At 42.2% G+C, this 27,808-nt stretch overlaps 1 protein-coding gene and 1 long non-coding RNA gene across 2 annotated transcripts; both read right to left on the bottom strand.

The window, feature by feature from the left end:
* Nucleotides 1–247: 247 nt before the first annotated feature.
* PROC (protein C, inactivator of coagulation factors Va and VIIIa) lies at nt 248–24,343 on the bottom strand. The gene is made up of 16 exons (XM_081912542.1): nt 24,030–24,343; nt 23,414–23,502; nt 22,358–22,518; nt 21,758–21,782; nt 21,240–21,350; nt 19,673–19,819; nt 17,016–17,110; nt 16,056–16,173; nt 13,830–14,411; nt 7,194–7,354; nt 6,440–6,464; nt 5,933–6,046; nt 5,397–5,531; nt 3,925–4,256; nt 2,785–2,902; nt 248–1,429 (listed from the first exon to the last, which is right to left on the bottom strand). Exons 2-16 carry the CDS (start codon nt 23,493–23,495, stop codon nt 855–857), a joined length of 2,781 nt encoding a protein of 926 aa, XP_081768668.1. The 5' UTR covers nt 23,496–23,502; nt 24,030–24,343; the 3' UTR covers nt 248–854.
* On the bottom strand, nt 20,409–21,228 carry LOC309370326. The gene is made up of 3 exons (XR_014168519.1): nt 20,929–21,228; nt 20,529–20,751; nt 20,409–20,450 (listed from the first exon to the last, which is right to left on the bottom strand). It is a non-coding gene; the product is annotated as an uncharacterized lncRNA (long non-coding RNA).
* Nucleotides 24,344–27,808: the final 3,465 nt, after the last annotated feature.

Raw genomic sequence — 27,808 nt, 5'->3', positions numbered from 1 at the left:
TCAGTGTCTCTCTGAGCAGCTCCCTGCTGTGGATGTAAATTGCCCCCTCATTGTTCATCAGCACAGATCAGCAGAAAAGAGAATTGGCTATACCCCATTGTGTGAAGATGGCCCTTTGGCCAAAGAAAGCTAGCTATTCCTGCTCTAGAGAATTTAAAGGAATTATACCTCTCCTGTGCTGTTGAAGCAAACAAAAAACAGTATAGTAACATGAGTGGCTAAGTCTATGCCAGAATAACTTTCCATATTGGACACTTGAAAATTAATTTAATGATTTTTTTTATGCCATTAATCTGACTGGGTGCCAGGGAGAATCCCTGACACGTCAGACCAAGTATACATACATTTCTCATGCAAAACAGCAATTGCCTACAATTCTTATGTTCAAAAACAAGTCCAAAAATACGACTGTTACTTTGTAAAGTATTTGGGGTTACATAAGTCACCATGCTCAGCAAGGTGGGGGGCTGCAAACTAGATATTTAATGAAGTTTAAGTTGGAATAATTATGAGAAATAAATTGCCGTGGCTAGGTAACATTGATTGCTTGAGTCCTCTTTCATATCCTGGTTACTGCTTCAAGACTACTGCAAGATGTATGTGTGTAGAACAGTGAACTAAACTTACTACACACTATTACTCAAAGGAAATTGGCTACAAAATCTTCATTTAAAAAAAGTTATTAAAATAAAGTTATCCCCAGCTGAAGGTGTGTGTGTAAATTCTCCCATGCCTCATATTTCTGTATACTGGAGCAACTTTCAAGAACAGCTGAGGAAGCGGTCCTGCAGTGTTAACTGTGTACATAAGTACTTGAAAATAATTGTCAAATGTATACTAAAAAATTGCTTCTGTTACAGGGAACTTGAAAGTCCTTCTGAATCAGTTGTGCTTTCAATGGTTTCTTTTATCCATGAAATGTAGTTGGATACACGTGTGTAAGCCCCATATTTTCCCACTTCGGCGCAGCCTTCCCCCCAACTGACAATCCCCAGGAGATACCAAGTGCTGCGATAAGCTACAGCAAAAGGTCCTCCACTGTCTCCTTTACAAGCATCTTGTGCTTCTTCAGTATAGCCTGCACAAAACATGTTGTCAGTGATGAGCTTCTCGGTTGACGGCCGGCAAGTGTCTGCGCTCACAATAGGCAAGCTGACTTTCATGAGGAAGCGAGTTGACTTACCCTTGCTATGCGTAGCACCCCATCCACTAACCATTCCTGATGCCCCCTCTCCAATCAGTAAAGTAGTTAGCTGAGGGTTAGGAAGGCAGATGGGGAGTACGTGCTCGCTGAAAACCACACTGCTGGTCAGCTGGATCAACGCAATATCATTGTTGAAGTTTGTAGAGTCATACTGAGGATGTTTCCAGTACTGTCGAACTCCCACCTTTTGTTCATGCCGTTCTCGCTGATGTTTGTCAAAATCTCCTGAAAGGCAAATGAAATGTAAGAAGAGTGTGATACCTTTGTGCAGTTAGTTGTTCCTAATGGAAGCAGGGTAGGGGGCAGGGAATTAAAGCTGATTTTTAAATAAATAGGAAAAGGATCCAAAGAAACCAATTTTAGTGTGCAGACCCAAAATGTTTTAAGTCACAGTCTCTTACTCAATTAACGTTCTGCCATAAGTCTGCAGCTTATGTGGGTATTAGGTTCCAGGGATCACACCAAAAGCCAAAACTGTGTACAGGTGTCTCCCCACTTACGCAAGGGTTACGTTCTAGGACCTTGGCATGTAAGCGAAAATCACGTAAGTGGGGTGTACCCTCTAAAAAATCTCTAAATGCCCATTTTCTTCCTGCTCTCCAGCTCTCTCCCCAAGCCAGACCAGAATATCTGGAGTTGAAGCTCTTGGGTTGGCTGGAGGCTGGAGTATGCGTGGAAAAGCAGCGGCTACTGCTGCACTACCCCACACGACAGCTGTTAGGTGGGGCAGCTAAGCAGCCTAAACAAAGCCCCACTATGCCTCCAGGGCTTCCTCCACCCAAACTGACGTCCTCTTCAGGCTCTGGGGAGGTTTTCTGTAGCTCTCTCTTGCCATTTCCTGGTATGATTCTATCTATCTTCTATCTATCATCTATCTATCTATCATCTATCTATCTATCTATCTATCTATCTATCTATCTGTCTGTCTGTCTGTCTATCTATCATCTATCTATTTTCTTCCTGGCACTGGACGTATACGCTGTCACACACAGGTGGGGGCACGGGGCGTCTGTGTAGTAAAAAAACACTGGGTTCAATGGCAGGTGCCATTGCCAAAGTCATTTTTCCCATACAGTGGTACCTTGAGTTACAAACACCTCAGGTTACAAATGCCTCAGGTTACAAATTCTGCTAACCTGGAAGAGTTACCTCGAGGTGAGAACTTTGCCCCAGGATGAGAACGGAAATCGTGTGCCGGCGGCGCAGTGGCAGCAAGAGGCCCCATTAGCGAAAGCACGCCTCTAGTTAAGAACAGTTTCAGGTTAAGAATGGACCTCCGGAACAAAATAAGTTCGTAACTAGAGGTACCACTGTTAATTGAGGGTTTGCTGTATTGCACTTCAATATCAAGTCTTCCATGAAAGTGCATCTACAGGTTTAACTTAAAAACTGGCAATTTGTTGGGTACTGACAACAACATTGTAAAAGTTTGTAATTATATGCACTAATCTCAATGACCTTGAAGGCTCTTTAAAAAAAATAGTGAAACAATGATAGATGTAAGAGCTCATTGTATCTTCTTGGGGGCATGCTTGGAAAAGAACAAACCATGCAATCTTTTGATTGTCCTTGTGGCTCACCTACAGTAACTTGATGTGGGATAACTGTATCCAGGCAGTGTGCCGCAGTGAGCACCCACCGACTGCTGATTAAGCTGCCACCACAAAAACCGTAACCTCTCTTATTTTGGAGCAGTACCTGCGGGGAGAAATAACACTGTTGATTCACACAATCAAATATGCATACACTCTACACAGCACTCATGCCTGCCCTGTGGAACACCCTCCCATCAGACGTTGAGGAAATACTGTAAACAAGTATCAGTCTTTCAGAAGACATCTGAAGGCAGCCCTGTATAGGGAAGTTTTTGATGTTTGATGCTTTACTGTGTTTCATATTTTAATTCCTGGAAGCTACCCAGAGTGGATGGGGCAACCTAATCAGATGGAGGCATATAAGATTGTTGTTGTTGTTGCTGCTGCTGCTGCTACTACTACTACTACTACTGCAGGCATGTTCAGATAGGAACCTTTAACAAGTTATGGAAAGAAAACAAAAATCCAAGGAAAGGAGATAAATAGCCACTAATGTAGGGAGAGATGAAGGAATATATGTATGGGAATTTTCTTTAAAGGTAATTCAGTTATTTAGCTGTGAAACAAAAAGCAAGAAGGGGGTCTTATATAGAGATATAATGATGTGCAGCAAATGTCTCTACGTATGTGGGATACATTTGCAGCTTCCCACAGGATCCAGCAAACAGACATTAGGGGACAATGTTCCAACAAAGGCCCATCTGCATTATACATTTGAAGCAGGATCACACCACTTGAAACAGCCATGCTTTCCCCCCAAATAATTGTGGTTTGCTCAGGGTGCAATTTCCAGAGTAGTTTAACCATCACTCCCTCTTCTTGTGAAAATGGGAATTACAGCTCTCTGAGGGGAACAGAGGTCTCCTAACAATTCTCAACACCCTTATCAAAGTACAGCTCCCAGGATTATTTGAGAGAAGCCATGCCTCTTTAAAGAGCTTTAAATGTACAGTGCAGATGGGGCCATGCTGTTGAAGGGGAGGTGATGACAGATGCTCACTGTGCAGACACAGTGCTATTTTGCTGTGTGTTTAAAGTTAATTCACTGGCCATACGATCCGGCCCTACCATTGCACAACTACAACAATGTAAAGTGAAGCAATTTTGTCAAAACAGTATCTGTACCTGCCAGGGACAGCCTCCTGGGCGGCAGAATGAGCCTCCAACTACCCTGGAACCATCCATTTCAGCACTGTTATTGAAGTTGAGCCAGCTGAAGGAGTCTGTGAAGTTTCCTTTCATCTCTTCAGTGCCTTCTTCCTCAGCCTCTCCCTCCATCGTGTCATTCAGGCTTGCTGAGGAGTTGTGAGCCAATGACTGATTCCAGTGGGCCACGTTCTCCTGAGCAACTCTTGTATCTGTCCCAGTCATATCCCAAGCAATAGTTTGGTTGTACTCGTCTGATCCTTCCTTGTTAGAGCGTGTTGATCTCTTAACCAGTCCACAGGGAAAGCGATCTTAAAAGGGGTGGGATTAGACAAATTTGCTGTGTGTAAAGCAGTCTGTTTAGACAAGTAAATGAAAGTGGCAACACCACATGACATTTCCTGGCATTTATATCTCATTGCTTGTAACATGAAAAGTGAGGAACCTAAGGAAGAATAATCACTTTCAACACCACAGAAGATTTCTCCCCTACCCCTTCTGAATCAATGGAAAAAGGGGGTGGGGAGAGAGAAACATTCCCTACCTCCTTAACTGTACCAAATCCTTAGAGATAGGATTGGGAAGACCCAGGTTCAAATTCCTCCTCAGCCATGAAGCTCATTAGGTGACCTTAGGCCAGTGGTTCCAGCCTATCCTACTACCTCAAATGGTTGGTATGAAAATAAAAGAGAGAACCATGCACTTTGCCCTAAGGGCCTAGGTGGAAACGCAGGATATACCGGTACATGTAAATAATAAGCATTCAAAAACACTGTAATGTACAGATAGGCCAGGATAATTGGTTCCCATTTCTGAAGGGTGTGACTTAGTATTGGGAAACAGAGAGCCAAAAGGTTGGTGGTGTGGTGCATCCAGTGCTTTTCTTCGGGGGGGGGGGACACAGGGGTATGCATACCCCTAAACATTTTGTGAATCTAGGTGTGGCCTCATTGAGGGGCAGTATTTCAATATGAGTAGGAAAATGAGAGTACCCCTAAACATTTTTTTTTAGAAAAAAAAGACTGGATGCATCAGACAGGAATCAGCTGTTTGGAAATTCCTTATGGGGGTGGAAAGCTGAATTCATAATTTGGAGTGGCCATTAAGTGGCAGCAGGTGCAATTACAATTGCATAGCAAATAAAAACATGCTGCAGGATACAGTTCATTTTAGTGGGATGTTTGGCTCCAGGTGTTCACAAAATGCAAGCTTGGCCCTAGGCAAACAATGAAGCATGCAGTTAATACGGTATCTATGTTGCTAGAATGATTGTGCTGGTATGAACGTAGGAGATACTTTTCACAGAATTATAAACTCATTCTAAGTGGCTAGGAGCAAGCTAACCTTGCTTCAACTTTCAGCAGCAGGAGGGAAAAATGAGAACGAAGCATTTTGTAAGATGGAAAGCGCTATTCCAAAACATGAGGGGCATCTCAGTCAGTATTAAGTACCTGACGGTGTGCACCTCTCTCCATCTTCACTTAGCATATATCCCAACGCACAGGAACAGGTCACTTGAAGCGAACGTTCATTGTCCTGGCAATATTGCCAGCAGCCACCATTCTTGTACCAGCATTCAGATTTCTCTGCATTAGAAGTATACATTTTATTTTGGATCATTATTTATCATGTGTAATGGATGCTATGATATGGCTGCATAATAGGCAGTCATTATACGTAACATGTCATAGATGGTATTACATAATAGCAACAGGTGCTGTAATGCAGCTACATGGGCAACAGAAGGACTTCTGCCAAAGAAGTCTGTAAACTGTAATATATCCCTCAGAGATAAGAGTTCCCAGCACCCTTAACAAACTCCAGTTCCCGGGATTCTCTGGAGGAAGCCATATGTTTTAAATGTGCATGGAACTGTTTTCAGTTTTGTACTTAAGCCATTCAGTGTTATGGGCTGGCATATAAATATCTTAGGGAAGCAAGCAAACTAGGTAACAAATGTTCATATCAGCCCATATTCTGTACTCACCTATTTCACAGTGGCTCCCTCCAAATCTGGGAGGACAAGTGCAAACAGTTATATAGCGTTTAACCTTGCAGATGCCACCATTCTTACAGGGATTCTCTTTACAAGTGTCTAAATCTGTATGTAAGGAGAGAAGCTTGTGATAAAAATCAAGGCATTAAAAAGATGGTCTTGCAGGGGAGAGAGGTATTTATTTATTTAAATGCTTTACGCTCTGCAATACACAACACAGTTACAACATTAAAATTACGTACAAAATTAATGTCGGTAAAAATTTGTGACACTTAAACAAGGGAGATGGGGAAAATAATCTAACACATATCAGTATACATTTAAAAAAAACCTCAGCCTAGCAAGCCAAAAGCCTGGCAGAAACAAAAATGTATTCAATGAACAATGGAAGATCAAGAGGGATGAGACCAAATGAAGCTTCTGAGGGCTTTATTGGCCTTTACTTTGCATTAGGAACCAGTTGACAGCACAAAAAAGAAGGAAATGAAGATCTCTTACTGTTGTACATGAACCAAAACTCCACCTGCAAAATGGTAAAAAATAAAATATTGGGTAAACAGGCTGGGTAATCAGAAAGGACTTTCCATCTTAAAAAAAATATATAAATGATTTTCTGTATTAAATTAAGATACTTCTGATGGATGAAACTGCCTACTTCTATATATTGCCATCCCCCATTGTTCCAATGCTACAAATCTTTGCCTTACTAACTCAGGTTCTTACATAGTACATTTATCCCATTCATACTGGGTCTGGGTCATAGGAGAGAAAATAGGCAGTGACCCACCTACCTCTTTAGTATGACATTCCGTATAACCTGTGGAAGTTGGTGTAAAGCCCCACCCATCATACTTGAGAGTATGGGTAAGGCAAGACACTTTCGTTATGTTTAATCATTGATTTTATTTCTTGATTTTAGTAAGTTATGAGTTTGAGTTATATATTTTCTAACTATTTCCCCCCTCTTCCTTCCCATCCTTTCTTCCATACGTCTTTTAGACGGTAAACCTGAGGGCAGGGACGGTGTTCTTTTTTTTTTAATGTGCAAGTTGCTCTGGAAGGTTTTCCAGCTAAAGAGTGGGGTAACAAATAATTACAAACAATTATGATGTTGATCCATATGAGTGGGACAGCAGACTATTCTATGCCCATCTGATGTGATTGACTCTGTGGGGTATTTGGATAGGTATATCTCATTGTATTTCACAACTGTCCAAACCAGCATTAGATTTCCTCAAGTTCAATTCCTCACCGTTTTCTCCTCTGATTTGAAAATCTCTCTTGCCTCTTCAAACGAACACCTTTCTTCATTGCATTCTCTTTCCATATTTCCTTGGCGAACTTCCTCCAAGAAATGGTTGGCACGTTTATGAATTCTCAGGATTTGGCTTGCCTCGTCTTTTCTCAGAAAAACTACCGGTATGAAAGCAAAATGAGCTGGCACTATGAACCTTGATTCTTCCATTCAACCTGTAATCCTGCAGACTTCATTCAGCAATTTTATACCAACAATTTAGTAAATAAAAAAAGTTAAGTAACTGACCAACAGTGTCACAGATAACTCAGTTCTCTCCCCCCTCAACATAAAACCTGCCCCCCCAATAAATTCTGGCTACACCCATGTCTCTCAGCATAGCAAAATGCAGCTCCCTGCTTTTCCCGACAGCAGCAACAGCAGCAGAACCGAACACAAAATGAATGGACGCCCAGGAAACCCAGGGGAAAAGCACCAATCAGAAGAGCCAGAAGGAGAAGGTGAACCAATTAGATAAGCTGGAAGCAGGAAGACCCCTGAATAAGTTGTGGCTTGCTCTTTTGGCTTCTTTTGATCTAGGTGCTGCTCCTCTCTGGCTTCAAGTGCTGTTGCTGAGCTGCTGGAGCAGATGTCTCCCAAGGCAGGCCACAGGTATCAGCACTGGCATCAGTGCCAGTGGCGGCCACTTCACCTGCAGACAACGAGCAGGTTCAGTAGCAGGATCTGCCACTCCTGGATCACAGAATCATAGAGTTGGAAAGGGACCAAAACGTCATCTAGTCCAACGCCCTGCAATGCAGGAATCTGAGCTAAAGCATCCATGACAGATGGCCATCCAACCTCTGCTTAAAAACCTCCAAGGAAGGAGCGTCCACCACCTCTCGTAGGAGTCTGTTCCACTGCCAAACAGGATCCTGCCACCTGAGGCAATGGCCTTGTGACGTGTTGTTGTTTATTGAGTTTATATACTGTCCTATACCCGGAGGTCTCAGGGCGGTTCATCATAGTGCCGGCCCTGGGCCTGGTATGCTTTCATCACATACATGACAGAACATCAATTGTACAGTGACATCCACTTGACTCACTTTTGAAAGTTTGGAATAATGTTTCCCCATAGGGATCTGTGGTTTAGGCGAGGCAGTTGGGTAGAGGAAAGTGTTTAACAGGGGGGTGGGGTTATGTTCCCATGTTTCCTTTGAAGACCCAATACATTTAAAAAAAAAAATTCAAGCTGAAATCCTAAACACGTTTACTAGGAAGTAACACATTCAACACAATGTTACTTAGTTCCAAGTAAGCATGGATAGGATTCTGTTTCATGTCTCCTTGTGTGTAGAGCTAAGAAGTTAGGTAGGAGGCACACTAGGTCATTCCCCCACCCCCTTATGTAATACAGTAAGTGAAAGGGGAAAATATTTGCTGACAGTGATGCAACTCCAGGGTTAATCCCAGGGTAGAAATTTACTCCAGAGTAAAATGGAGGCCACAACAGTGATTTAGGATGGAATTCCTCTTGTGCTTACAGTTAAGTACTGATAGTGTTAGGTCTTAGTTATGGTATAGATATTCATATTGTCCTCTCTTTTTTACAGTAGGGGTAGCTAACCTGTGGCTATCTAGCTGTTGCTGGACTACAACTCCCATCAACCCCTGACTAATGGCCATGCTAGTTGGGGCTGATGGGAGATAAAAAGTCCAACAACATATGGAACACCACAGGTTAAGCCATCTCCAATCTACAGTCACAGTTGCACTCTGTGGATAGTAAGTACCTACCTGACAATGAACTTGGTAGGCTGCTGTAGAGGGAGTACACTAGTAAAAGCAAGGCCACACCTGAGGAAATTTTAGCCATTATACAGCTGAAGTGGGTAGACTATTTAGCGGGATTTGGCGTATAAGTTACCTACACATGGAAGAAAAAGAACACCAAAGTATTGCTCAAACACAGGAGATGAAAGATAACCAGGAAAAATGGGAGCAAAACCGGGGAGTAGGGGCTGGATTAAGGGAGAAACAAATATAGAAATAAAGGGATTAAAAGGCAAGAACAATTCACAACTTTGAAGGATTTTAACTATCGTCTAAAACCAGTCAGTTAATGCATAATGCATTGCAATAGTAACTCAGCTGCTCTGCTCTTACTGTCAAATCTGCATGTGGAGAAGATGGAAGCCTCTATTAAGTTCAAACTCAAATAGCAAAGAATAGTTGCATTTTATTGGTAAAGCTGATATCTTGAGCAGAGAAGCCAGTTCCTTTGACTGTCCTGTTTGAAGTCTGAGGAAGGCATCAGATTGGCATAGCTTATCCGTTGACTTTCTTACAGTTACTGATGGATACTAGATAAAATTTTCAAGTAACACATTTAATTCCAATCTTTACAGGGTAAGGGCATCAAGCAACTGAAACCTCATCAGAAATGAAATGGTATGGATGTTGAAAGGAAATGTGCAAAATAAAAATTCCAGGTTCCATCTAACACCCCTTTTCCTAAAGGAAGCAGCCCCCAGGACAATGTAAGATAAAAAGACTGTGGTCTCTTACCTGATTAGGAAGGACAAAGTGCTATTTAGATCAACAGCAAAGAAAGCTATGGGAATTTATCTGTTGATGATTAATCTACCACAAATATTGACAAAGTAGCCTGGGCCCTCTGGATGGGGTACCCTTTCAGCTGAAAGAAAAGAGTATTTAATTCAAAAGCTGATCAGATCCTAAAATGTCTTTACAGTGGTACCTCAGTTTACGAATTTAATCCTTTCTGGAAGTCCATTCTTAAACCGAGGTGTGCTTTCCCTAATGAGGCCTCCCGCAGCCGGTGCCCTTCCACCATTCGGATTCCATTCTTAGACTGAGGTAAAAGTTCACAAACCAGGACACTACTTGTTTTGGGGAGTTCGTAAACTGAACCATTTGTAAGCAGTTCTTAAACTGAGGTACCACTGTACTCTAATTATGGTGCTTTTTTAATATAAATGATCACACTTCAAAGGGGTGTGCCCACCATCTGAGCTAAGCTAGGTGCCTGCCAGAGAGAGGGCCTTTTCCTTCCATTTTTTACCCGTATGTTCTCAATCTGCTTTTCATGCTCCAGGTCATCGATTTCTTCACAAGTGTACACATCTTTTATATACAATGCTACTCCTCCTCCCTTCCTGTTTGATCTATTCCTTTTGAACAAGTTATATCCCTTAATTCCTACATTTCAGTCATGAGTCTCATCCCACCAGGTTTCAGTAATGCCTAGGTAAAGGTAAAGGTAAAGGTACCCCTGCCCGTACAGGCCATTCTTGACAGACTCTGGGGTTGTGCGCCCATCTCACTTAAGAGGCCGGGGGCCAGCGCTGTCCGGAGACACTTCCGGGTCACATGGCCAGCGTGACATCACTGCTCTGGCGAGCCAGAGCTGCACACGGAAACGCCGTTTACCTTCCCGCTAGTAAGCGGTCCCTATTTATCTACTTGCACCCGGGGCTGCTTTCGAACTGCTAGGTTGGCAGGCGCTGGGACCGAGCAACGGGAGCGCACCCTGCCACGGGGATTCGAACCGCCGACCTTTCGATCGGCAAGCCCTAGGCGCTGAGGCTTTTATCCACAGCGCCACCCGCGTCCTACCAGGTCGTATTTGCCATCCTGTATTAAAAGCTCCAGTTCATCTTGTTTGATTCCCATACTCTGTGCATTTGTGTAGAGACAACTGAAACCATGAATTGTTCCCTGCAGCTGCTACCTTCCTGTAGTTTCTTGCCCTTTAGCAGGTTTCTGGAGTGCCACCTCAGTTTCCTGTGCATCAATTAAGCTATTATCCCCAGTGCCAGGTGCTCTTTTGTCGTTCTTATAGTTTTCTCTCTGCCCCTCAAGATCTATTTTAAAGCTCTCCTGATCAGATTCCCAAGACACATTCTTGCCAACTGCTGTGAGGTGCAGCCCATCTCTCGCCAGAAGTCCTACTTCAAGGAAGCGGAGACCATGATCCAAGAAGCCAATTGCTTCCTGATGATATCACCTGCACAGCCAGTGGTTTACCTCAAGTATTTTCCTCTCTCTTCGTTGGCCACTACCTTCAACAGGAAGGAATGATAAAAAGGCTACCTGTGCTCCAAATCTCTTTAACTTCCTTCCCAGTGTCTCATAGTCCCTTCACTATGTGTTGCAGGCTATGTGTGGCAGTATTATTTGTACCCACATGAATCAGAAAGGGTTAGTGGTCAGTGGGCTTTAGAAGACTTGGCAACTTCTCCGTCACATTGTGAATCTTTGGACCTGGAAGACAGCACACCTCCTGTGACATACTGTTTCCTCCACACAATACTGCCTCTGTTTCCCTCAGTAGGGAGTCACCTATCACCACCACTCTTCTCCTCCTCCTCCTCTTCTGGGGAGTAGCGGGAATCATTCTATGGGATAGGCCTTCCAAAGTCTGCTTGGAGTGTTCTGAGGTCTGCTTCTGTTGTTCTCGAGTCTTCCCCTCTTGTTTATTGGATCTTATTTTGATATTGTTGGGATAAGTTACAAGCTTATGGTTTGAGTACTTCCTACTCCTTCCTCCCAGCTTGTCATCTCAAGGCTGCAATTCCCTTTCTCTAATGTCGTCTCCACAGAAGGTAGCAAGTACGTTATCAGCATACTCATCCATGGTCAGTAGCCTTGGATCTGATGGGGTTAGATCAAGAATGGAAAAAGACTCCTCCAAATCCATCGCCTTCTGTCTCTTTCTCCACTGAGGGTGGGGGTGGCAATAATTGTTCTGTGCACTGTACCTTTCATAGCCACCTTTGTGTCTTCTAAGGTTGGCAACTGCTGTCCTAGCCCAGAATCGGTGTCCAAGGTGAGAGCTTGGAAGCGATTTTGCAACTCTAATGACAAAGTGTGGTCTGTGACTGTCCTACTTCTGTGCGTCACATTCCTCCAGGGGTTAGACTCTTGCAATGGGCGATCTTTCTCCACCCTGGGGACACCCTATCTATCTTGGTGCTCAATCTCAGTCAACTCAGTTCTATCAAGTAATTCTGCATGTTGTCCTGTTGCTTGAGGTATGGCTAGGCAGGCCTAAAGTTGCTGCACCTTCTCTTCCAGCGAGACAACCAGCTTGCACTTAAGTGCACTGTCGCTTGTTTTCTGGCAGAATGACAAACATGGCACAGGTGTTACAGGTCACTGCAGCAACTCCCTCGCCCTCCATGTCTCTGGTCCTACGCACACTAAGAGACAGAACTCTGGGCCTCCCCCTTAAACTCCCCGCTAAACGAGCTAAGTTTGACTGCTGCTGGTTGCTAACCTCTTCCTCACTTTTATGGTGCTATTATAATTTGGTGGCTTTTACCTGCTGCTTCTTTTGGTATTTATATTTTAAGTGTTTGATTCTTTCTTGTGAACCACTCTAGAAATATGATTAAGATATCAAGACTTTAAATAAATAAACAAACCACTGCCTGAAATGCTTACCACAATCACGTCTTCTGAAGGCATTGTGAACTTTTGCACCAAACTTTCTACGCATCTACTATTTGCAGGCAAAAAAGATGTTTTCCGGAAGGCAAATGTACGTACTTCCTCCCCAGAGCCACAGTTATTTATTTTTATATTTTCTGCTTATAGCAGAAACCCATACTGTTAAATATTTGGTATTAGGGAGCTGGGCGACAGAATATATTGTTTACTGTGCGCTGAGACACAGTCTTTCCCTCAGGCGCTCAAGGCAGATATTTATATTATATTATATTATATTATATTATATTATATTATATTATATTAATAATTATTTTCAAAGCATTTTCAGAGGCTTGCTCAGTGATTAAGCAACTGGAAAACAGAAAATTGCAACAGGCAATAAAAATCCAGCATAAAAACAAATCACAAAATTAAAAAGGCCCAGGCAAATAGAAAGAGAATAAACATGGAGCCAGTCAAACCTCTCAGGGGAGAGAGAGTTCTAAAAATACTACAATGAAAGCAAGAAATGCAAAATGTAAACATTAAGACAACAAAATTCTTTTGGCTCTTGGCAGTCTCTTCAGGAACAATCTGACCTTCCCCTCCCCACCAGTTCTTTAAGTACAGTAAACATGCAACTTACATGGGGGTTACGTTCCAGGAATAGCGCATGAAGCCAAACTCACATATAGTCGATATACACTGTGTGCAATGGCAGGTAGGATTGCCAAAGTCATTTTCCCCCAGACACCCAACCAATTTCCACCTCCTTTTTAATTTTTTTTTTTTTTGCCAGGCACATAAATTGAATGTGCACAAGAGACTACCTTGGTCAGCCTGACCAGTGATGCCAATGGGTTACTGGGTGGTCAGTAGAACATCAGCATCTCCAATGTGTCTCTATGGCAGAACAGATCTTCTAAGCCTGTTCCAAGGTCAAGAGGTTAAAGAGGTGGTGTTATGGACAATAGCAACAAACTCTGTCCCACACGTGTTATTATGTGGGTGGCTGTGGCCGCAGTGATTGGCCTGTGGTTCCCAACAACCTGCCACTCCTGCATGTGGCCTTGGAACCAAACAAGTTGTCCACCTCCTGATTTAAGAAATGCAACACACAACACATACTCACTTTGTATACTCTGTATTTATTAGCAGAAGACAATGGGCATACCGAGTGTACTGCTGAAGTACTCCCTCATCCTTCTTTTGTGACAGTGTTTGGTGAGAGTATGCTATCTTTCATTTGCTGATAGATCCAGTCAAGATATGCACTGACTCTGGTGTAGATTCCAAAGTTATCAATTGCTCCACAGCCTTCTCCCCAGCTCACAAGTCCAATTAAGAACCAGGTGTTCTTGAATTTGGTGACCATAGGGCCACCACTGTCTCCATGACAGGAATCCCGGTTATCTCCCAGTATCCCGGCACAGAGCATGTTTTCCGAGACAGAATTCAACATAGAATTCACACAGTCATTCCGTGGTGCCACAGGGATTTCAATATAGTTGAGAACAGAGGAGTAATTCACCTTCGAGTCCTCACTCTGGCTCCCCCAGCCTGTCACCACAGCCTGTGTCGCTTCTCTCTCCAAGTGCTCTGCCAGCTTCTTGGAAGGCAGGCAAATAGGAATTGTGAACTTGTTGACAAGAACTGGGCGTTGTAGGTGCAGCAGTGCAATGTCATTTTCAGAGGTAAGTTCAGAGTAGTTTTCATGAGGCAATAGCTTGTCTGCAAAAATAGTTTGCTCACTTTCTTCTGTTCGCCGGCGATAATATTTACCTGTAAGGGCAATAGGGAAATTTGGAAAGTGTCCTTTCTCTTGGGATCTAAGTCAACCTTACCTCTCTCAAAATACTTTAGCAGAACTCATAAAGAAGAGGTAGTATTTCTTTCTTGCATTTTAGGCTCAGCAAAATCCAAATCCGTAACAGGAACAAGTGGCAGTATAAAAAAGGGCCTGTATGCCTGCAGAATTTATGTGTAGAGTATAAAAGGCTCGTGTCCCTGCAGAATTTGTGTACATTCAGCAGAACTGTATACCACACCGTACTTGTAACAGTGAGGTTGTACCATAAAAAGCACATAGAGAAAGAAAAGGAGAGAGTGCAAATATATATATCCAGATTTGGATTGAATCATGGCCAGGGAGAGGATTCTTACAGTTCATAAGCAAGTAGTGAATGAGAAGAATGGTTTTGTGCACTGCAGGGCTGTACTACTTAAAACTAGAGGTCAGAGATCATATGCTTGAATGTGCCCTTCCTGCATATAGAAAGCAATACACCGGGGAGAAATGCCTGACTAGCTGTCTTCCAGAAATACTGTTTTGGGTTTTTTTAACTGTGAGACCATCAGGATGCAACAAGAGCTCTGCTGGATAGGCCAAAGGCCCGTCTATTCCAGTATCCTGTTGTCAGAGAGATGCCTACTGAAAAACCACAAGCAAGGCTTAAATGCAACAGTACGCTCCCCTGCTGCAATTCCTAGCAACTTGTACTCAGAGGTATACTGGCTTCTACAATGGAGGGAGGACTTAACTAACATGAATTTGTTTCAGTTACAGATAGGTAGCCGTGTTGGTCTGCCATAGTCAAAACAAAAAAAATTCCTTCCAGTAGCACCTTAAAGACCAACTAAGTCAGTTCTTGGTATGAGCTTTCGTGTGCATGCACACTTCTTCAGATAAGAAGTGTGCATGCACACGAAAGCTCATACCAAGAACTGACTTAGTTGGTCTTTAAGGTGCTACTGGAAGGAATTTTTTTTGTTATGAATTTGTTTAACCTTCTTTTGAAGTCACCAAAGTTGATGGCTATCACTACATCCTGTGAGAGTGAATTCAATAGTTTGAAGATGCACTGTATAAAGAAGTATTGAACTATTCTGAGAGAGGGAGAAACACTCTCTCCTTTCTACATCATGCAAAAGTTTATAACCTCTAACATGCCCCCCTTTGCTTGTCTTTCTTCTAAACTCAAAAGGCTTTTGTCATACCAGCACCAGGAGTCATGCCAGCATGCAAAACCCATAGCTGCAACATAAGGAAATGTTTTACCATGTGATTTGCTGATGTATAAATTCCATCCCTACTCAATACAGATTCAAGAAGGCATAGAATTTTCAGAAATTAATTCCTTCTGCTATCTTTCCAAAGCAGCACAAACCCAAGATAGATTTTTTATTCCCTTTATGTCAGGTTTGCAGTATGGTAACTTCCATAATTTCAGCAACAGGTGGCCAGATCTTTATATCTAATCACATGTGTTAGTACCAGTCACCACATTTAGCCTTTTCAGTCTAGACTGGACCATACTCCCTGCATCTATGGCTTGGACATTACTTAGTTTGAAAGAATTTAAACAGTATCGATTGAGGGTTTTGTTGTCCCACATTAAAAAGAAATGCAGTCATGATTCTCCTTACCAAATGTCAGTTTGACTGTTCGTAGGCTTTTCAAACAATGTGCAGCTGTCAGCACCCAGGTGGGGTGAATGAGAACACCACCACACAAAAATCTGCCTGCACTATTGCTCAGCATAACCTGCAACGAAGAAGAGGAAGAAAGCTATTGACTTCATTCATGCATCCTTGACTGCGTGTGTCCAATACATCTGTGCTGGTTATTCTACTGACTTAGGTTCCTCCAGATGAGCTATTTATGCAGCATTCCTCCCGACTTGCTTGCACAAAGCTTCTGTGGAGTATAGATTATATCCGACCTTTACTGAGCATTTGTTCCAATTTGTTTGTGGGAAGGTTATATGAGCATTCATCATCATTCATTTATTCTGATTGACTTGAAAAGTGTTTATATGTCTTCCCATTAATCATTTGTTCATCCCACACTTTTCAATGCATTTCCTAACTGCAAAAAGTCTGTTTCTTTTTAAAAGTAGGCTTGTTGTGCTAGGGCGACAGAACACTTTAATTCACTATAATTGTGCAAACCTAAAATTTTCAGTATGCGTATGAATTCCACCAGCAAAATACTGACAATCTGGAGGAATCCCCCATATACTCAAGTTGCTGTTCTAGGTCTAGAATGACAAACATCTTCATATGGCTTTCTGATGCACATCATAAACTTACTTACAGAGATTGATGCATTAAAGTCTTTGGCAAAAACTGAGCTGGTTCCAAGTACTGCATCCACCAGTGAAAGCCAGGACAGGAGAGGGTAAAAAAAGAGTACTTACCTGAAGAAATAATACATACAAGTGGGATCAATGATGATATGAGCAGCCAGAAGTATGAGAACAAGGCCTCACCAGGGGGTCTCTGAAAATAAGAGACACCCCTGGGGTTCTGACAATCATTGAGACTGACAGAAGCAGCAGGGCCTGATAAGCCATTCAAAGGCTGAATATTTTTATTAGTTCTTACCTGCCAGGGACTCTGTCCTTTTCTTCCAGGTGTTCCCCCAATTACTTTAGCAGTCTTATAGATGAAATTATGGACTTTTCCACAGGCAAACTCCACTATAAAAGAAAGAAAAAAGAAAGGCAAGATGAAGGATAACCTAGGAAGGTCTGTACAATTTCTATCACTTTACGTCAAAAAGAATCCAGCCCAGCCTTCAAAGCTACTTTGCTGATTTCTGGAAGTTGTATAAATTATCTAAGCTATCTCCTTCCCACTTTCTCATTAGCTCAAGCTGTGGGAAATCCTGAATTCTTTTGGCTTTGTAAGTAATCTGTAGCAATAATATAACACACTAAAATGTTTTAAGTTGTGTTTGTTTGTTTGCTTGTTTGTTTGTTTGTTTGTTTGTTTGTTTAACTCCTTTGGTACCTTTGAGGCCAGAACTAGATGTTATGCCAAGATATACAGAATCTTAGCCTCTTTTATGCCAAATAACAACATTTTATTGTTCATATGTTTGCTGCTGTGGGCTTCCTTGGGAGGAAGGGTGGGATATAAATCTAGTAAATAAAACAATAATACTATTATTATAGGATCTGTTGGGTTCATGCATGTGAGCGGTCCCCCCGCCACCAGAATTCATACAATGTTGTCATCAGAATGCCATTTAACCCAGAGCTACCCTTTCAGGGGGAAATCAAGTAAAAACAACAACATGACAACCTGGTGTCCAATTTTATGTTCCCAAATTGAACCTCCACTTGGAAGCATCCACAATCCAGAGAATGTGAAATATGCCTCCGAGCCATTCAACACCTGCATGTTAGTTTAATCTTAGGTCTTTTTGTGTTCATGTGACTACAGTATTTTAATTTTAATCTATAAGCTGTTAATGTTTATTGTATATTATTTTAAATGTTTATTTCACTCTTGTGAAAGCAGCCTCAGTTGTGCTTCTGAACTGGTCTTTGACTGTAACAATAAATTATTATTACTAACATGGTGGTAAAATTCTGGACTCTACCACTTCAGACTGCATGAGGACTTTAATAATTTTCAGGGCACCCATTTTTTTAAAAAAAATCTAATTGCATATTGTACATAACCCGTCAGGAGATATTTTTAGCTACAGCCCATCACCCGAATGTGCCAATTTACTACATGCAGGGAATTTGTTCTTGTTATTCTTGTTATTATTAGAAACATGGGGGAATATATTACCCCACCTGAAGTCTTAGATGGTAGAGTCCAGAATTCTACAACCTAATTTTATATGTATTATTATTATTAGGTTTTTTTTCTCACACGGTGACCCAAATTAAAGACATCCAATAAAATTCTAAAAACACAGCTATACAGTGGTACCTTGGGTTAAGAACATAATTTGTTCTGGAGGTCTGTTCTTAACCTGAAACTGTTCTTAACCTGAAGCACCACTTTAGCTAATGGGACCTCCTGCTGCTGCTGTGCCGCGGCTGAATGATTTCTGTTCTTATCCTGAAGTAAAGTTCTTAACCCGAGGTAATATTTCTGGGTTAGTGGAGTCTGCAACCTGAAGCATATGTAACCTGAAGCGTATGGAACCCGAGGTACCACTGTACAGATAAAAGGCAGGACATACAGATCCCACCCCACTAAAGGCCACCATGCCACCCTTCTTTTAAATCTAATTTCAGCAGGGAGAGGGGACACTGTGGACATCAGGGGAGGCCTCTGTGGGCACCCACCTGTGCATATGCCAGAACCATGTTGGCAACCACTGCCCTAGTACACATGTTTAGGATGCCATGGAACTTATCTAAGCATGAGGTAATTCCTATTTGCAAAATGGCAGCCCGCCCCCATCTAAGTGCATTGTACTTCCTGAACATATACACCCCCCACTCTATTGCTGTACTGTGTATTTTGGGTCTATGGACCACAATAAAGCTGCGTGTGTAAAAAAAATAAAAAGTATGTTTTTTATGCTCTCACAGCAGCATAGCATGGGTTGTGGGTACCTGGCATCCACTTGAGTTGGCTCCCCCATTTTGCCTAAGGGTAGGACTGCCCTCATTTCCTTATACTTCATAGTAACAATTAAATACTTGTGAATGCAGCTAGAGAGGCAATACTACTGAATAGTATTTAGAGGCCCAGTATACCTGAAGGAGTGTCTCCACCCCCATTGTTCAGCCCGGACACTGAGGTCCAGCTCTGAGGGCCTTCTGGTGGTTCCCTCACTGCGAGAAGTGAGGTTACAAGGAACCAGGCAGAGGGCCTTCTCGGTAGTGGCGCCTGCCCTGTGGAACACCGCCCCCCCTTTCAGATGTCAAGGAGATAAAGAACCACATACCTTTTAGAAGACATCTCAAGGCAGCCCTGTACCGGGAAGTTTTTAATGTTTGATCGTATTTTTAATATTCTGTTGGGAGCTGCCCATAGTGGTTGGGGAAACCCAGCCAGATGGATGAGGTATAAATAATAAATTATATTATTATTATTATTATTATTATTATTATTATTATTATTATTACATGGCTATTCCACGATGCCACAGGCCACTGAACAGGAAGAAGGAAGGTGGGGGGGGGCACATACCTGATATTGCAAAGAGATTGAATTATAAAATTATGCCTTAAATAATGTGGCTGCCTCTGATTTGAAAAGCCAAGCTCGTGCTTATCCATCTTTCTTACCAACAGGTTCACAAGAAGTATAATTATCAGCCAGCCGATAGCCTGAAGCACAACTGCAGTAGCGGTACTGGTCATTGTCTTGTTGGCCCTCATTACAGAAATGTTCACAGCCACCATTGGAAATTGAACAGTTGGTGTAGTCAACCACTGGGCATCAAAAGAAGTAAAATACATGTTGAAAGAAGTCAGTCCTATTCGTTGAAGGAGCTATTTATGTCACTCAACCTTCTCCTCTTAAACTGTGCAGAAACAGAACAATTTGATGGCTGAACGTATTCTTTTCATTATTGAACATTTGTCTCCTCCCTCTCTTATGACACAGCATTAACTTTCTGAACATGGTGAGCTGTGCTGGAAATAATGATTCTCCTCGCAGTGAACTACTGGGGGTGGTGGTGGAATCCAAACTCAACAGGAGAACAAACTTGACTGACTGTGTTGCAGCTGGAGATAGGGGAGGAATTTGATATAGTTGCATTTAAAGGCAAAAACCTACTGAATCCTCACTTTCCCAAACAACATGCAAACAGAAACATCACTGAGTGAACCTCTGTCACCACGAGCTGCAGATTCATAGCTTGTCCTTCCAAGCTCACCTGAAGTGAGCCTAATGAGGGGCACCTTTGAACTGTGGGTCAGGCTGGGATCAGGTGGCTGTCAGATAGCTCAATCTGTAGTTTTAAAACTCTTCTCAGGCTGGAGAATTGTTTTCTACTTGTATGCTGCCCGCCCACCGTTTTTAGTGGGTCTGTGGCTCCTGCCTCAATAATGGTGTTTCCTGCTTGGCAGGGGGTTGGACTCGATGGCCCTTGTGGTCTCTTCCAACTCTATGATTCTATGATTCTACAATATGTACATAGATTTAACAGCCTATATATGAAGCATGTTTACTGAATGAATTGGATTACCAGTCACAATATGCACCTCTTACATTGCTGAAAGTTGCCACAACCATGGCCCTTAGCAAACACAAACCTTTTGCTTATTTTATTTTTTTAAGTGCCAAACAGGAAAGACCTTTCCCTCTGCAGCAATACCCTGGGGACAGGCTGACACGCTACTAATGCTGGATTAGAGAGCTAGATGGAGGCCACAAGGAGAAGGGGATGACAGAGGACAAGATGGTTGGATAGTGTCTTCAAAGCTACAAACATGAGTCTGACCAAACTGCGGGAGGCAGTGGAGGACAGAAGTGCCTGGCGTGCTCTGGTCCATGGGGTCACGAAGAGTCGGACACGACTAAACGACTAAACAACAACAAATGTGTTGATAACTGAGCACCACTAGTATGTTAGTCTGTGTGTCTCCTGTTCATGGAGGGGAGGGAGTAACATGACTGCAGGGGGAATTTCCTTAACTTCTCACTACTTAAAAAGAAAGAAGCATAACTTTTCCATTTGCAAGTTCTGTAGTTACTGTACATCAAGAAAGGGGCTTTAGAACAGCATGCATATTCTATACAAAATTGTTGTATTATCAATCTGAACTCGAAGGAATAGAGAAACCCCTTACACAAGAACAACAGTTGCATTTTGATAGTAAAAGGGAGAATTGAAGATTATGTTACCATATTGGCACTGGCGCCCCTCCCAGCCTTTGTTACAAATGCAGTCAAATCGTCCAATGCCGTCTCGACAGGATCCATCGACACATGGACTGGATTCACACATATCTCCATCTGAAAACACATTGGCAGGGAAACCCAGACCATATGCCGTATGTCTCTTTGCAAGGGAAGAGTTAACTACATCACCCCATTATATAAACTTGCTCTCTTGGTTATGCTTCATCTACAGAAAATATTAGCAGACACAAAAGAATGAACTTGCTTAGGACACAGGGGAACTTTACAGTGAAATTCTGCTTCCAGGCTACAGAAATAATAGGCTAATCTGTGACCTCAGTGCTCGCCCCCAAGGGTTAAATTGTAGAGATCTTCCAGTGTGCTGCGAACCTCGCTATTAAGGAAATGTGTAGAAAAGTCCTAATAAAACATATCTAAATATGGGGACACACAAATACAAGGTAGGAAAAAAGAGACAGAGGTTCCCACTATACTCAAAGGGATGAAACTTCTTTACTTACCAAAGTACTTTGTCCAAAACTCCAGCTGAAAGAAACAAAATCGAGGTTAATACAGTACTTGAAATGGAGTCTTCTCCATGATTCGATATGGGTTCTGCCACACAATCTTTTAGTGCAGACATGAAAATCAACCTCCTTGGAACGAATTATTATTGGAGACCATCTACCCAACTTGGCACAAAAAACATGACAGCTGATTCAGCATTTGGGGAAGCATATTACTGCTTTACAGGGATGGCCGACACATTAGTTTCAGTGAGGCAGTTGCCTCAGGTGGCAGGGCAAGCTGGGAGGGGCAGGAGATCTGGGCCCACAAGGAGCACACCGCTGCCATTTCCTGCATTTGCCATTCACAGCTGCCACTTGGAAAAGCGAGGCCACAGCTACCGCCACCTGCACCTCTCCAACCTATTTTTTTCTCCCCCACTGCCTGCAATGTGCTGGGGCTTCCCTGGCCTGCATCTAGTCACCTCAGGTGGCAACAGATGGGGGAGGAGCAATGGAGGAGAAGGAGGCGGTGGCAGGGGACACCATTTTCTGTTTTACCTCAAGTGGCAATGGGATTCAATACTTAGTTCCCAGTCTTTAGCAATAACTTACTGTTGCTTCCTTGGTTTCAAATATTTCACTGGCTTCCTCAAAATCACATACTTCCTCTCGGCATTCCCGTTCCAATGAGCCCTGCTTTAATTCTTCCAAAAAACTATTTGCCCGCTTCTGGATTTTCAGCACTTGATTTGCTTCTTGGCTGCTATAAAATACTTCAGGCAGAAAACAAAACAAAAATATCCATCTGGGCCATTTATAGCAACATCATGCTATCTGCAGTCACTTATTCACATTGTATTCCCCATTTATTTTATATAATGGATGTAGAGGAGAGGGAGAAGAGTTTTTAAAATAGTAAACACTAAATACTGAGGGATTACTAAAACTTGGAAAGGAGAAAATAATGTTGACTTTAGCAGTTTATTTATTTATTAGTCACTTTTCAGGGTTAAACCCTCACAGAGAAATGTGACAGCAATCAGAGTATGAAGCACTGAGTGAATGGAGTCAAATAAACATATGTAAGATGCTGAATTAGATCACCAACATTCACTTAAGGGAAGTCAACAGTGAAAAATGTTTTTAAGGTCTTGGATGCCAGACCTGAAAGGGCCAGGGAAATATTAACTGAAAAGATGTTTCACAACTGCAGGGCCAACAGCAGGAAGGCCCTGCCTCATGTGTTCACCAACATAACCAATTTCACCAGTGAGAAGAGAATATGGGTAAAATAAATCTTCAAAATAATCCAGTTCCAAACCGTTTAGGGCACCAGCACTCTGAACTAGGCCCAGAAACACACTGGTAGCCACGGCTGCCGCTAAACTATCAGAACAGTGTTGATGAATACTGGGGCCTACCTAACAGTGCTTTGCAATGAGATATACTCTATTGTACACCATTCCTTGCCCAGACTGGCTTCTCCTTGCCCCTGACTGGCACCGACATTCTAACTCCCTATGCAATCTGAAACTATTTTGAAGAGAATTCTATAGAGAGAGAATGCAACTGTCTCTGGGGCTTGTGCCCTTACTATCGTACCCATAGAAATTTCATAGGACACAGTGTATTTGATAAAGAGTAATACAGGAAAGAGGAAGGATATACCTGAGCCTTCATGTCCACTAGGCAATATGAAGGCAGCTGAAAACACCGAGAGGGTAAAGATTCTCCACATTGCACAACACATCACACACCTAAGAGAATAACCACCGAAGATCTGACCATTTGTTTTAAGGAAATACAAGCTCCTATAACACTATATATTTGTATCAAGATTTAATGCAGTTCCACATTTATAACTGTTATAGTTTACACAGGCATATATATCTTATGGTGGACAGTTTCATACTTATATTTAGACTTATGTACTCTACAGACATTGGAACATTTTTTCCACAGCCACCACTCCTGATCCCATTATGTATTTAACTAAATTATGTTTAGCCTTCACAGTAGCACATTCATCCTCCTAAAAAAAAAAATCTATGCAAAACACAAAGTTGCTTTACTGTCTTTAATATCATTGTTTGTTCCCAAAGCAAAAAGAACACCACACTCATGCATTGGGGGGAGAACGCCACACTAAATGTACTGCTGATTCTCTTTCCAGATTTCCCACTGTTATCTCTCCCACTTTTTACCTCTTCTGTTTTTGACTAGGTAAAAAAAATGTTTTAAAAAGGAGAATTAGTACTGGAAAAAACCCTTCCAAAAGACTTACTGATTTCACCAGCTGAATCACAGTTGTCTACTTTTCTGCCATCAGACTCTGAGAATGCTAGTTAATCCCTAACCTCAAATATTTACTCAGACACACACTCAGAGAGCCTTTGTTTCAGTCAAACAAAAACTGCTTCTATGGTATTTCTACAGAGCATTAAGGAAGACCAGGAATCACTTGCTTTCAAAGATTTCTCCCCCCTCTTTGGCCTTTTTCTCCAATTAAAGTAAATGACTAGCTGAAGTAAATGTTAGCATTCCATTAACACAGCTATGCTCATAATCCTTGTGGGATTTCCTCCTTCTTAGAAGAAACCTAATCCACTTCATTTCCATTTTAATCATTTGAAGTTCCATCTTTATCCACCAAGCAATTTCAAGTTGAAACCAGAAGGGAGCACTAGAGAGCTTCCTTTCCCTCAAGTCATTGGAATGGCACCCATGCCTGTGAAAGGATGTTGGTATACTGGTCTCTATTTTGCCCTTCTACCCTCTCCTGGTGTTTTTCCTGCCTTCAAAACAATTTACCATTTTATTTTGGTTCTCCTATCTACCATGTTCACTTGTTCAGTGTTTCAGCAAAGGAAAGCCCCGTTGAATTTTCACACAGCTCTTCTCACTAGTAAGCTGATCTTAAGTGTTTAGCCAAAATCTGTCCCTTTGCAATTTCCACCCATTGGTTTTAGTCCTGCTCTCTTCTGCATCACAGAACTTCAGGTATTTGTAGGCGGCTATCAGGCTTCCCCTAAAACTCATCTTCCCTGAGATAAAGATAACCTTCTCCTTCAACCATTCCTCACACAACCTTGTTTCCAGAACCCTCACTATCCTGACCATTGTTAATGTTCTTCTTTAAATGTGGTACTCAGAACTAGACATGGTTCTCTGGAAGCAGGCTGGCCAATGCAGACCAGAGTGGAAATGCTACTTGAGATCTGAATACTGTGCTTCTGTGAAGGCAGCTGCATCATATTGCTGGCACCTAGATCCCTTTCACATGTACTGTTACTAAACCTGCTCCATTCTATACTTGTGCCGTTGACTTTTAATACCTTTTACATTTCTCTCTGTAGCATTTAATCTTAATAGTTTTGGCCCAGTGTTCCAGCCTGACAAGATTATCCTGAATGTTGGTTTTGTTTTCTATGGTGTTAGCTATACCTCCCAGCTTTGCATCATCTGCACAGTTGGTAAGCACCCTCTCTACATCATCACCATTTGATGTTGTGCAGAACAGGGCCAAGGATTGAGCCTCAGATCAACCTATAAGTAATACTGTCCAGCCTACAAAGATATGGGATGCGGGTGGCACTGTGAGTTAAACCACAAAGCCTAGGACTTGCTGATCAGGAGGTTGGTGGTTCAAATCCCCACAACGGGGTCAGCTCCTGTTGCTTGGTCCCTGCTCCTGCCAACCTAGCAGTTCAAAAGCATGTCAAAAGTGCAAGTAGCTAAATAGGTACCGCTCCGGCGGGAAGGTAAACGGCATTTCCGTGCGCTGCTCTGGTTCGCCAGAAGCGGCTTAGTCATGCTGGCCACATGACCCAGAAGCTGTAGGCCAGCTCCCTTGGCCAATAAAGTGAGATGAGCGCTGCAACCCCAGAGTCGGCCATGATTGGACCTAATGGTCAGGGGTCCCTTTACCTTTACTAAACAAAGATATAACAGGAAATGCTTTACTGTTCTCACAGTATTGTTGCGCGCCACGCCAATCTCCAAGTGCTTTTAAGATTCCAGAGGTTCCAGGCACTTACCCAGGGTTCGTGTTTCCTTTTGGAAAAGAGGCAGAGTGGAGACTGTGGTGTCTTTATGATATATGGAGGCTACGATGGAGGAGCTCACAGCACCAACACCCCAAGGAGGTCTTCTTTCTCCCAAACATACATCAAACTTTGCTCTTTAACTTTGTTCTCCTCCTATCTCTCCAGCTTGCTGCTTTCCTTCCTAGGTCATATAACTGCTCTTCTCTGGCTTTATCTGTTGAGTGGCCCCCACCCATTTGCTGTCTCACACCGAGCCCCTTAATACCCCTTAATGTGTTTGATGCCCTGGATTCCTTTGGAAGGATGGGTGGGATTTAAATAGGATACATAATAAAGTGGGGTGCATCTTATCGCATTAAGATTTTGGTATATATCATTCTTAAACTTTGTAGTTCATTGTTGAAAAACTGGCTAAATGCATCAGTGCTGTCCCTGATTACTCCTCAGAAGAACAGGTTCCTGCTACAGTGCATCATAACAAAAGTAAACAAAAAGCTGTCCAAGGTAGGTCAAAATGAGTCCTAATGAAGGTAGTTAAATGTTTATGGACAACTTGCAACACCTCACCTCATTCGTCTTGTTGCTATTCATGACTTACCTCAATTTTGTTTATATGTTTATGGTACTCTCATAATGCATCTCGTATGATGGGCAACAGTCACAAGAAGAGAGGGATATGCCAGCTCTCACTTAACAGAATCATTCTGTACCTCTGTCTACTTCTCACTGCAAGTGCAAATTGGCTGTATGTTATGGCTGCAGCCCTTGTAAAGACAGAGATAAGGAATAATATTTATTGGAGATTTCTGTGTATCCTAATAATAATAATAATAATAATTTATTTATACCCCGCCCATCTGGCATTGCACAGCAGCACCTTCAGGTCATGTGGGTATCCCTTGCTGATTCTAGTATTCGTCCAGTCAGGACCAGACCCCGAGGCAGGGATAGTCCTCAGACGACGACTAAACCTGCCTCCTCTGTAATGACATGGTCTGGTCTTAGCGTAACTCCTCCTCCTAACATCTCAATTCCCAGAGTTTCCTGGGGTGGTGATGAAAAAATATGAAAAGGAGGGGAAAGCCTTAAAGAAAACAAATGTTTTTGTATGTGTCTTGTATGTGTCTAAAGAAGGAAAAGTTCTTCTGAAACCTATTGGGGATTTTATACAATAAACCTTTCTTTGGGGCACCTTTCTCATCTGTTTTATTGATATGAAAATACGGAATATTGAGGCTTTAAAGCAGAGGTTGAATAGCCATCTGTCATATATGATCTAGTTGAGATTCTTGCGTTGCAGGGGGTTGGACTAGATGATCCTTGGGGTCCCTTCCAACTCTACAATTCTATGAGTCTTTGATTCATGCCAGTGTGGTTAGTGTTGGCCTAGGACTGAAAAGCCTGGGTTCAAATCCTTGTTTAGTCATGAAGTGCTGTGGGTGGTATTAAGCCAATCACTCCTCCCAGCCAAACCTATCCCATAAAGTTGTTGTGAAGATAAAAATGGAGATGAAACCATATATGCTACCTTGACCTTCTTGGAGGAATGGCAGGGTATAAATCTAATCTAATTAATAAAGAGAAAACCCAAAGGGTCAAGATATACTCACAAGTTCTCTGTTTTCTGTTATGCAGAAGACTACCAAAAACTACTAAAATCAGAATGGTGGTTTTATGGTTTTGACCATGAGGTTTTAAACATATAAGAGTTGTATCCAATGTTGTGAGTAGACCCTCTGAAACTAATGAACATTGTGAACTTGAATTCATTAATTTCAATAGATCTGTTCAGAGTAAGATTTAGTTGGCTGCAACCCATATACTACCAATTCAGCAAAATCAACTGGATGAAATATAGCTATAATACCAAACACAGAAAATATATTTCTTCACTTGAAAATAAACTCCTCCTGCACAAAGTTTGGGATTGGTCTCATTTTTTTACAAGCTGCTATTAAATTCTACTGCCTGCTTGATAAATATAGCAACAGATCCATTATTGACAGGAAGCTCGGAA

Source organism: Podarcis melisellensis, assembly GCF_964234715.1.
Source record: "Podarcis melisellensis genome assembly, chromosome: 5".
NCBI classification, from domain to species: Eukaryota; Metazoa; Chordata; class Lepidosauria; order Squamata; family Lacertidae; genus Podarcis; species Podarcis melisellensis.
This window is presented reverse-complemented; position numbering and strand designations above follow the sequence as displayed.